Here is a 12,336-nt window from a genome sequence, read left to right as displayed (position 1 = left end):
ATAAATAATGCAAAATATATAATAATCCAATATTCCTGGTGGATTGAGCAGAACAGAGAAAATCAACACCATCCCATTTTGTAATTTTAATGATCAGTAAGTAATTGTTTTCATTGAGATAAATAAACAAAATCGGGCACAACAGTCATGCTATAAATATCCAAGCAACATCCATTTCAAATAAATAAAATAAATACAATCATCACGGAAAGAAGCTGGGTTAAAAATACAAGTTTCTCAAGCAATTCCATTAGCCTGCTCTCATTTTATACGCTTTTACAATCAGACCTAATCTACCACTGACGTTGTCATATTTTGGGGAAACTACATGAAAAAAGACTGCGTGTTTCGGCTGGAGTAACAAATTCGATTTTGAACGGCATTGGATTAACAGAGACCAAAACAGTACTTCCGGTTCACATAACTCGTCATAATAAAAGCAATATATTAAAATAAACGGGTTAAATTAAAGTATTTTTCCACAATTCAACTCAATATCTACAAATATCTATATAAATATAGATTTATCAAATATTTTCTCTGCAATCCATTGATTAAATTACTCGAGAAGGCGCAATTTTTACAAAAGTGACGAAAAAAGAAAAACTCCGGGATACAACTTTACAACACATCGCTTTACGACTGTTTTCCTGGTTGCCAAGCAGCAGAGCAAGAGAAACACAAGATGGCTATGCTGTTTTGGCTATTAGGTCCGTTATTTACATGTCTTTTTCTTTTATGAATATGTGATAACAAATATATTGTTGACTCTTTACACGTACATTGTGAAGCGTATTTTAACATTAACCTTCATATGTCATGTTTTATAATAATATATGCTAACGAACAAAGATGATCAGTTCCATACAAAGCTAATCTTGGCTTTTTCATTATGATATCTAAATAATATCTAGCAATGGAAAAGCTTACCTTTAGGCACTTCATGTATTGTATTTGTGTCACTATATGAATGGATAGGGTATATTTACTAATGCCCTGTGTGGAGTTTATATGAATAATGTAAATAACCATACGAATGCATTAACATTACATTTTTGCTGTAAGTCTGAAAAGCTGACGCAGAGGTTATGTTGAAACGCAAACGGTTAAATTATTAAATAATTGAACAGGTTGAATTGTGGTTCAGTTTAGCACAGTGGGTCATTTAGACAGCAGCAGAAAGATGCCTTCAGCCGCAGACTGGAAGCTGCTCATGGGGGTTGACCCTGAAGATCTGGGAGATGATGATGATGAGAAAATCGGTGATATAATTTTGATGGTAAGTGTTTCATTTTTAAATGGATAGTTCACCATAGAATACAAATTATTTAACCATTACTCACTGTCATGTTGTTTCAAACCTGGTGTGGCGTATTTATATTATAAATGCCAAAGATGCTCTTTTTTTATATACAATCTAAGTGAATGTGACCATGAATGTCCAACATGAGTGAATAGCAGCTTAAAGGCTTATGCTTTTATGATGCTTTTTTGTCCTCTTTTGGAAATGACAGTCCCATGTCCACATTCTTTTTCATTGTATGGTAGATAGTAGCATATACATTCTGCTAAACTTCTATTTGGTGTCAAAGAGATTTGGAATAACATGAGGGAGAAAGATTTATTTTTGGGTGAACTATCCCCTAATTGCAAAAAAAAAAAAAAAAAAATGTAACAAATTTCAGTAACTAAGTTAAAATGGGTCAGGTATTGTGTTTATTGTTAAGGCAGAATAAACAGAGAAATTGCCTTATGCTTTAAATTCTTTTTGAAATGCTAAACTGAAGGTGCTTTATTGCTTCTGTAAATTCAAAATGCTTGTCCTTTCCCTGTAGGTCAAACCACAGGATCTGAAAGAGAATGAATCAGAGAAAATGATTCAGATCTTTAGAATCTCACAAACACTCTTGAGGGTAAGACCACAACACAACACAGTCCATACACATCTGCCTCTTTTGTTCTCCAGGCTTTGAAGTGGAATTCCTATGCGAGTGCTTAAAAATCATTGTCACTTTAGACAGTTATTCTCAATTGGTGGATCACAACTTAAAAATTAGTTGCAGAACTCTTATCAAATAATAAAATGTGCACAATAATGTTAAAGTTAGAAAATAAAAATAAGTAGTTTTAAATAAGTAATGTTTTAAAAGGGTTGAGAAAACGCTTCCCATATATTTTGTTGCTGCCATCAAAGGCTGTGTGTCTAATCAAACTCTATTATATTTTATCTGTCACTTCATACCAAAATTAGGCAAGTGCCAACATTTACAGGTTGTGTGACAAGCCCTCAACCTTGAAAACCAAACTATGAACAAAACAATCCAAGTTAAAAGTATACTTCACCTATAAATTAATTAATTCTCTCATCATTTACCCTATTTCATCCCAGATGTGTATGACTTTCTTCTGCAGAACACAAACAGATTTTTAGATTAATATCTCAGCTTTGTAGCTCCATACAATGCAAGTGAATGGTGGCAGAACTTTGAAGCTCCAAAAAGAACATATAGGCAATATAAAAGTTATCCATATGGCTGCAGTGATTAAATCCATGTCTTCAGAAGTAATATGATAGGTGTGGGTGAGAAAAAGATCAATTTCTTTTTTACTATAAATCTCCAACTTTAACCAGCCCCAACCAGTAGGTGGTGATATGCACAAAGAATGTGAATCACAAAAAAACAATAGAAGAAAAATGTGGAAGTGAGAATGAAAGTGGAGATTATAGTAAAAAGGAATTAAATATTGATCTGTTCCTCACCCATTCCTATCATATCACTTTTGAAGACATGGATTTAACCACTGGAATTGTATGGATTGTTTGTTTTCTGCAGAAGAAAGGAAGTCCTACACATCTGTTATGGCCTGAGGGTGAATAAATGATGAGAGATGATTTTGGCTGAAATATTAGTAAAAAAAAAAAATACAACTCAGACTATTAAATAGGGGTTATTGTTGACACTGAGATGGGTTGCTACGTGATGTTCAAAGCAAAATCTGGGTACTGAATCAAAACCAGAACCACTGGCTTAAGACTTGCATTGCTATTACATGTATCACTATAATGTGGTTTATGTATTTTCTCTTCATTGAGATCTTAAAAAAGCAGTTACTGTTGATGTAATTTTAATAGAGTCAGGTAGGCAAGTCTGTATATTATATTTGATATCTTATTGATCCTCAGATGAAACTAGAGGAAATTAAATGTGCCTATGAGGTTGTCGACATCGCAGGTGCAGACCAAGCAAGAATTGGTAAGTCCAGTAATTCTTATTGTCTGTCCTAATAATCAACTAGATTTGCATTGAATGCAGGAAATACTAGTGCTTGCAAGGCAGCAAAAGAATACTGTTAATGTTTTAGATGAAATTATAGTTGGAAAATTAAACATAATTATATCTAGAGAGGAAGAGATTGATTGAGACTCTCCAGTTATGTTTCACTTCCATTAATAAACCATGTATTTTTATTATTTTATTAGTTTTAGTCCAATCAGAATCAGCATACAGTGGCATCTTTACTGGCAGTCTTCTGATTTTGAATTCTGAACATTCTTACAGTGTAAGCCAATCAGAGATTGCAAAACTGTGATCTTAAATTTCTTTAAAAATTATAATGTTTAAAATGAACAAATATACATACTGTAGCAAAACTAAGACTGAAATTATATACAAAACAAAGTTTGAATAGAGTCTGTACATTTAAACTGTTCCAGCCTTGCTAGCACATTACAAACATGTTTCATACAAACATACAAAACAGTATGTTATTGATTAATTTAAGTTACTAATGAGACATGTGTTTTTATGCATTGTTTTAACATTGCAGTGCAGATTATTTATTTATTAATGCATTTATGCTGGTTTGATGGATTAATTGCAGAAAATGAACTCAAAGCTGAAGTACTGAAGCTGGAAAGTGAGTTGGAGGTAAGGAATGATGATCGCTGCGACTAAACCAATAGCACTGTATCTAACATTACCACAAGTTTGCTCATTTTATCAGTATTTTTAGATTAGATTAGATTCAACTTTATTGTCATTGTGCAAAATACAAGTACAGAGCCAATGAAATGCAGTAATTGATATGATGTTTGTGAGCAGTCTGTGTACATGGACAGTGTTAAGAAGATTATGAGCCATGTGTGTTGCTGTCATTTGTAAACATGTCAATTCTAAACATTAAACTTAATTTGATTTAACAAACTTAATATATTCATTATCGTGAAAAGATATGAGATGACATTGAGCTGCACAGCTTGACTGCATCAGCAACACACACAGGCTACATACAGTAGATTAAATGTTTTGGGACTATGGCTCTATGTTTAAGCCTTATTCAGATCTGCCTCACTTCCTTTCCAGATGGCACAGCGCGTGATGGGAGGGGCGGACACCCGTTTCCTCCGGGATGAGATTGACCAACTGGAGAGTCACCTGGAGCGCAAAGAGAGAGAAGTGACTCAACTGGAGAAGGAAATGGGGAAAGAAAGGAAAGCCAATGAAGAGGTATGACTGAATTTCCAGAGTTTCAGGGTTTAGTGCTAAAATACCACTTTCAAAAGTGGTGCAGCTGTTTAATGAATTTGTATTTTTGATTATGCTATTTATTTATTAATATATTGATAACAGTCTAAGTGCTGTTGGAGCTGTGTTACATGGGGTAGTGCATATGTTTGACACATGCAAGAGCTGTTGTGTTTATGGGATCACAGGTTCGAATCCGACCTCCGTCCTGGCCCGATCTGATTCCCCATGCTCTTACTTTCCGTTAAAAACCCATAAAAATAAAATAATAACTTTGATGCAAGCGGCAGGTGTAGGATTGAGAACAACTAATGCATTGATTGCATCTTTTGCATTTAATAGCTTGCTCTCCGTGCTGAAGAGGTGGAAGAGAAGAACAGGAAACTGAAAAGAGAGGTAAGCCCACCCCCCTTTTGTAGGCCTGCAAACAGAGACATCGTTCCTACTTTCTTTTGCTTTTATTATTTCTCAAAATCTGTGCTCCTCTCAAAAATCATATTCAGACTTCATTCTCATGGATTTATGTTAGGTACCTGTCTGACCATTTCATTTTACTTTCATGCATGCTTGTTTATCTTTGTCTTTCTTTGCTCTCATCTCTTGGCAATGCCCCCACAAGGTAAAGCAGCTTAAGCAGAAGGTAAATCCCCAGATTAGGAAGAATTAGAAAAGGCAGTATATTTATTAGAAACATGCTTACGTCAAATGGAACTGCATTGTGTGTGTTTTTTTGTTTAAGTACAGCGTGTATGTTAAGGAGAGAAGAGGCTGGGCTGTAACCGAAAGTTTACAGGTTTAAAGTCCACAAATATTTTCTATTTGATCTAACTATGATGCCCTTAATCAAAGCACTGAAGCCCAGGTTGCTCCAGTGAGATGGTCCTTGTAATGAGTATAATATTTAATAATATAATAATACTTTTGATTAAAAAAAAGAATCAGCTATATCCTCCTGAGACCCCCCGAATGACTGCTGTGTGCATTTCCCATTTCCCTTTTTGATTTGTAACTAGTAGCGCTAGCAAAACAAGCAAACAATATATAATTCTAGAGCAAATCGTTTTCCTAAAAATGTATGTCCACATATGTGGACAACAGGACTAAGTTGTACCATTTTAAGTAATTTCAAGCTATAGAATGTCAGATTTTTTTGATCAAATAAATTATTGTGTCCAGGAGTGTTGGTTATGCATGTTTTTGAGTTGAGGAGATACCCCTGTTCACTGTGTAAAGCACTTTGAGTGTAGGATCAAAAAAGCGCTATATAAATATAACATGAATTCGTTCATTCATTCATCAAATCACTGCCAACCATGTTAAAATAAAAATTTACATCATAAAATTCTGAATCTATGTACTGATTATCATTATCCCATGTCTGACAAACATGTTGAGTGGTCCAAATATCATCTGCAGCATGAAACTCAACTTTTGACCAGATGTTAGACGTGAATACAGTATTCTGCACAGAAAAGCTTTAGGAGGCTCCCTTGCTCCCTAATTAGTGAATGACTTAACTTCCAGTGTGCTGCCTGTCTTCACTGGTTTAGAACAGTTTGAAATGCACCTTATTTTCATCCTAACTCCATAGCAACACAGCTTCTGAAAGCAAAATTTTCCAGCTTTTGGATACATCCATTGATTATTAATGAGATAATGCACAGTGAATGCACAGTGAATGTCGTATTTTTATGGAAAGTTATTGTGACATTGTGTTTAACAGCGTGCTGTTTCGTGATAAATCAGTGCAATTTTTTAAATGGCATATCAGATGAAAATAAAGTATTAGTGTTTTCTCTTTTGACAAACAGGTTTTAATGTGAAAACTTAAGCTGGTTTCTTTAAGGGGTTCAAATCGCAAGTTTTATCTCTATATGATCTTGTATCGATACTCTTAGCCAGCGATCCGATGTTTGCAGATACCTCAAAGTCTGCCGTGATCGTTACGATTAGATTTTGGGGCCTGCAAGATTACGATTATTTGCCTGTTTTACACAATCAATTACATTTATTATGTCAAAAGTGCAAATCCATTATCCACATTGGGACATCCACAACAACATAAGGTACTTCAGTTAATACATCTTTAAAAAAAAGATAAACATCGAACTTTAGATGTTGTATCAATGACATCGCATCGTTGGTTAAATGATCGATGCATCAATCCAGGTAGATGGATTTTTACACCCCTAGTTTCTTACCAGATATAGTTTTGTTGCCGTTTTTCAGAAAGACAAACTCGGCTGAGTTTGGCACCATGTTGTTTTGTCACATGACTCGGTGAAAGTTTAAACCTTTAATGACAACCTAGAGTCTCCTGAACTGAGAACATTAATTAATTTTTTGTCCACACATGTGGATGCGGGATCTCACAAGGATGTTTATATAATTATGAGATTGCTCGTAATATTAAAGTTCTGTTAATTTGAAGCTTTGTAAAGTTTTGGAAATAATCTGGCTAAGATTTCCACTCATTCACCTCTATTTATCATATGCTTGATGATAAAGTAATGTATTTTTCCCATAATGCAGAATGAACAGCTGCAACAGGATGTTGAGTTCTACAAAAAGGAATCGGATAAGAAAGATCTTCTTCAGACCAAAGAAGAGAGCAATGAGATTCAGAAGAGACTTACCAAAGCCAACCAACAACTTTACCAGTGCCTGGAGGATCTCCAGGTAAACCACAATCATTTTTAACCTCCCACATGTGAAATTTAAAGCAGCTGTGGTCACAGGATGGACCACAAGTTACAGGGTTGGTTTTGAAAGATCTTGACTATCGAATCTGATATCGAATATCATATGTAAGAACATATCATGTTTTTTAAAGGACAAATATCTGAAGGCAGATTCATAAAAATAAAAAAATTACATGACCATTTTCCATGCTCTGCTGTTTGAATTAAAATGGTGTTTTTTTACTACTGTACCTTGTAGATTTCTATATGTATATGACCTCTGTTATGATTGGAAAACCTCTTTGTGTTTGAAAACTACTAGCGAACAGTAGTCTTTCAACTGATCATATTAAATAGGCATATCAGTCATGTTAATTGGCTCATGGTTGTGACATTTTCTGGATGGATTTTTCTGAAAATGGATTTCTTCTATAACATTTTTATAAATGGTCTGTCTGGGTGGGCTGGGATCCCTTCCTGTGAAAATTATCAAACCAGAGACTATTTAGCAGAGACGGGCCACTATTAAAATGAATGCGAGAAATTGGGATACCCAACTGTAAACGGATGTAGAAAAGGAAGTCCCGCCTTACAGGTAAAAGAGCCAATCACCTTTTAGATACAGACATCACCTGTCAATCAAGAGAATGTTTGTGCATTAGCTATACAAGCCTGGAAAATGTAGTTTTTTTAGTGTAAACCTTTAATTAGGTAAAGAGCAAATTTTATGATACTAGTGTTGTCAGATTTTTACTGCTGATTTGAAATATGCTCTTTGATCGTAATCTTGACCAACTTTTTTGGAGGTTTCGGTCTTTCCCCATTCAAGTTGATAAGAGCTGTACTTGGATGCTGCTTGTTTACATAGAAATTTAGCTGCATGGGAGCATTCCAAAGATTGTTGCCCAGTGGACTGACTTGCTAAAATGACTTTGATCAAACTCTTTTATTTTAACAGTATGAAAATACTGTTTTCCATAATATGCCCACTTGTGATTACCAAAGATGTGTCATCTTTGTAGTTAAAGGAATAGTTCAACCATAAAGGAAAATTCTCTCATCATTTACTCACCCTCATGACATGATGTGTATGACTTTCTTTCTTCTGCTGAACACAAATCAAGATTTTTAGAAGAATATTTCAGCTCTGTATGTCAAGACAATGCAAGTGAATGGTGGCCAGAACTCCGTACGCATTACTCTGTACGAATATCACAAAAGGCAGCATAAATGTAATCCAAAATGACTCCAGTGGTTTATCCATGTCATCTGAAGTGCTCCAGTTGGTTTTGGGTGAGAACAGACCAAAATGTAACTCCTTTTTCACTTCAAATCTTGACTTCAGCTGTCTCTTTGGCAATCATGATTTCAAGCTCGATTACACTTCCTATAGCACAATCTGCATCTAGCAGCTCTGAGTATGTGTCAAGCACTAGGAAGTGTAATCAAGCTTAAAATTATTATCATGCATGGAGACTGCAATGGCAAGATGTATTGTTAAGAAAGAGTTACATTTTGGTCTGTTCTCACCTAAAACCAATTGGATTGCTTCAGAAGACATGGCCACTGGAGTCATATAGATTACTTTTATGATGCCTTTATGTGATATTTGGACATTTACATTTCTGGCCACCATTTACTTGCTTAGTATTGACCTACAGAGCCGAGATATTCTTCTAAAAATATTCATTTGTGATTGCAGAAGAAAGAAATTCATACACATCTGGAATGACATGAGGGTGAGTAAATAATAAGAGCCTTTTCATTTTTGGGTGAACTATCCCTTTAACATATTCTCCATATTGCCAGCATGCTGAGGATATGGCTGCCAAATTAAAGAGCGAAAATGAGCACCTGCAGAACAATCTAGAGGAGTCTGTGAAGGAGATGGAGAAGATGACGGATGAGTACAACAAGATGAAGATCGCAGTCCAGCAGACAGATGCCATCATGGATCAGCTGAGAAAAGAGAGAGACCACGCCAAGATCCAGGTGCTGTAATTGTTCATGAAACTCACTTGTTTGTCTCCTTTTGTTGATAGTGACACTTTAAGGCTGTAGTCTACAGCCAGTCATTTGACTATTGGCAAAGTCTGGTCCAATTTGTAGCATATTCTGGCCAAGATCTGCACACTTAGACAGAAAGACACTGTATGATTGACACGTAAAGCAACCAACCACAGTTTGTTTTGTTTTAACTTGTCGTTTAGAGGCGTGTGTAGCAGAAATAGTTGACGGATGATAGGCTGAGGTAAAAAAAACATATATAAATCTAATAATATCACAGCAGTCTCAGTCTTTGAAACTCTTTACAGAAAACTTTGCGTAGACTTTGTATTCAGACATTTTTACCATCCAAAATAATACATAGACATTATTTCATTTACATAATTCAGAAACAAAGCAAAGGATTCAGTTCTGTTGTGGAATTATCTAGTTTCCTTGATACTAAGTTTATGAAACAAAACTCTTGAGGATCTTTAAATGGTTTGATGCTACTAACTTGGCAAACTTTGGCAAATTCAGTGATCTTGTAATTCAGAATCTTGTAGTTCTTCCTCAAAAGTTCTCATACTGTATATCAACCCGGTAACCTGTTAACACGACTTTGTTTCCAGGTATACTGTGTAGCAGCCAGCCAGTCAGACTCGAACTCGTGATTTCATTTTTTGTTTGCAATAAGCACCAGACTGTCTGTGAACAGAGACTAAACAGTGGATATCCAATTGCAATAATATTCAAGGCCTCATTGTTTTTTAAATTGGTAGCTGAGGGTTGAGTCTGCCATTAATCTGAGAAGTCTGCATGACTGCACTGTGCATATGACCCCTAACTGTCTTCCTTGTATGATCGGTCTTTCTGTGTTGTTGCTCCTAAGCTATGGAACTCACTAACTTATAGACTTTAATATCTCCAATTTACTCACTTTCAAGTTTTAAATTCCTTTTTTATACATTTTGATTCATTATCTCAGAATAATCATCATTTACTCACCCTCATGCCATCCCAGATGTGTATGACTTTCTTTCAACTGCTGAACACAAACAAATATTTTTAGAAGAATATCTATGTTAAAGCTACAAAATCCACATAAGGGCAACAGAAAAGTACTCCAGATGACAGTGGTTAAATTCATATCTTCAGAAGCAATATGACAGGTGAGGGTGAGAAACAGAACAATATTTAAGTCCTTTTTTATTATTAATTCTCCTCACTGCTCAGTCAATCTCCACCTTAACTTTCACATTCTCCTTCCTCTGTTTTTTGTGATTCACATTCTTCATGCACATCGCCTCTAATGGGCAGGGAGGAGAATTAATGATAAAAAATGACTTTCTCACCCAAAACTTTCATATGTCTGAACACATGAATTTAACCACTGGAGTCATATGGATTACTATTATGCTTCCTTTATGTGGATTATGGAGCTTAACATTTTTGGCACCCATTTATTTGCATTGTATGGACCTAAAGAGCTGAGATATTCTTCTAAAAATCATAATTTGTGTTCTGCAGAAGAAATAAAGTCATACACATCTGGGATGCCAGGAGGGTGAGTAAATCGTGAGAGAATTTTCATTCTTGGGTGAACTATCCCTTTAATCTTGGGAAAGGTGCGATATCAGTAACATTTAGCTTATTTTTATATTGATAATAAAACAATAAAATCTTCTGCTTAATTGCTTAAAAAATTGATTTATTGACATTATTAATAATGTCTTTTTAAAGGTCAGAGAGCTGACAGAACAGATCCAGACTCGAGCTGAAGAGGATGACCCGGTTATGGCTGCTATTAATGCTAAAGTGGAGGAGTGGAAGGTGAACCCCCTCCATCCCAGCTGTGACACATAGTAATAAAATCTTACAAGCAAATTAGATTTATTTCTTTGAACTTTCCTCATTTCTCAGTATTACAGGTAGTGACTGGTTTTCTCAGTTTGATTGTATGTGGTTTAACCGGTCTGAAGTGAATGTCTTAAGGAGTTATTTCTGAAGAATAGAATGCTTTGTTTTTGTGCCAGCCTTGGTCAAACAACAACAATAATATTGTAATATGAGTAAGTGATGACATCAAACTTTTATTTAGCTTTACTAACTGTGGGAACAGACAACATATTTGTTAAGCATTGCTAGCACGCATCTAGAGCCAAGGCCAAAAGTATTGGTAGTGACATAAATTTTGTGTTTCGCAACGTTTTCTGCTTCAGTTGTTGTGGTGTTGACACACATTGTTTCTAGATTATTGTGCTGAGTTATCAGATGCATTTTAAATAATTGCAAAAAGCTAAAATGGCCCTGGCACAAAATGACCAGCTAACATCATTTCACTAATCATATCAGCAGCACCTGGGAAAAAAACACAAAATGTATATCACTGCCAATACTTTTGGCCATGGCTGTATAATGCATTGAGCTTTATTATGTCTACTGTAAATCTAATTTCTGAATATTACAACATTGGTGCTCAATTAATAGATCGCAACCCCAAAATAGGTTGAAGGTCTGTTCTAATTGGGTCAAAGTATAGCTGGTGAAAAAACAATGCTAAATGCAAAAAATAAAATGCAAACCATATAATCATGCATAGCTAGGATAACATAATGAATACGCTTATCAACTTTTAAAATGGAAGAGAAAACACTTTCCTTACAGTTATCATTTATTTTTTACATAAAAAAATACCAATCAGACACATTGTTTCTATTCTGTTCTAATATCTAAAACTATTTTTATCAGATAAAAACAAGCATCAGGTAAAAATGAAGTTCACAACTTTGACAGCAATGACAGCACTATTTTCAGCATTTCTGTTGCATGTATACAAATCCAATACACATTACAGCTTTAAAGGAATATCAAATTTACAAACAAGGATCACATTTAACATAATTATGTTGTTACGACTCCGAACAAGTCAACACAAAACGCACCCAGACAACCGTCAATTAAAAACATACCTAGCAAAAAAGAATTAACCATGTCAATCTAACTGATGAAAAAGGTCAAAAAATGTGGAAAGCTAGAGTTTCTAAAATTTCCACGTAATTTGAAATGCCCTGTAATCTTAGTAAAAGCCTCTAAGAAGTGAAAATTGGCGCCAAATGTCTAACTTGCAGAATGTAGAGCAC

The 12,336-nt window shown here is 35.0% G+C and overlaps 1 protein-coding gene across 1 annotated transcript in view; it reads left to right on the top strand.

Moving 5' to 3' along the window:
• Nucleotides 1-673: 673 nt before the first annotated feature.
• Nucleotides 674-12,336, top strand: part of LOC127640453 (centrosomal protein of 290 kDa) — a 39,526-nt gene continuing 27,863 nt past the window's right edge. Inside the window, exons 1-10 of the mRNA XM_052123037.1 lie at nt 674-710; nt 1,148-1,279; nt 1,836-1,913; nt 3,185-3,254; nt 3,883-3,929; nt 4,365-4,508; nt 4,869-4,922; nt 7,059-7,205; nt 9,017-9,199; nt 10,937-11,026. Coding sequence (XP_051978997.1) covers nt 1,184-1,279; nt 1,836-1,913; nt 3,185-3,254; nt 3,883-3,929; nt 4,365-4,508; nt 4,869-4,922; nt 7,059-7,205; nt 9,017-9,199; nt 10,937-11,026 — 909 coding nt within the window. The 5' untranslated portion in view covers nt 674-710; nt 1,148-1,183. The remainder of the gene's footprint in view (nt 711-1,147; nt 1,280-1,835; nt 1,914-3,184; nt 3,255-3,882; nt 3,930-4,364; nt 4,509-4,868; nt 4,923-7,058; nt 7,206-9,016; nt 9,200-10,936; nt 11,027-12,336) is intronic.

This window comes from Xyrauchen texanus, chromosome 49 (genome assembly GCF_025860055.1).
Source record: "Xyrauchen texanus isolate HMW12.3.18 chromosome 49, RBS_HiC_50CHRs, whole genome shotgun sequence".
In the NCBI taxonomy this organism is placed as follows: Eukaryota; Metazoa; Chordata; class Actinopteri; order Cypriniformes; family Catostomidae; genus Xyrauchen; species Xyrauchen texanus.
The sequence above is the reverse complement of the archived record's forward strand: the minus strand, read 5'-3'. Positions and strand labels throughout refer to the sequence as shown.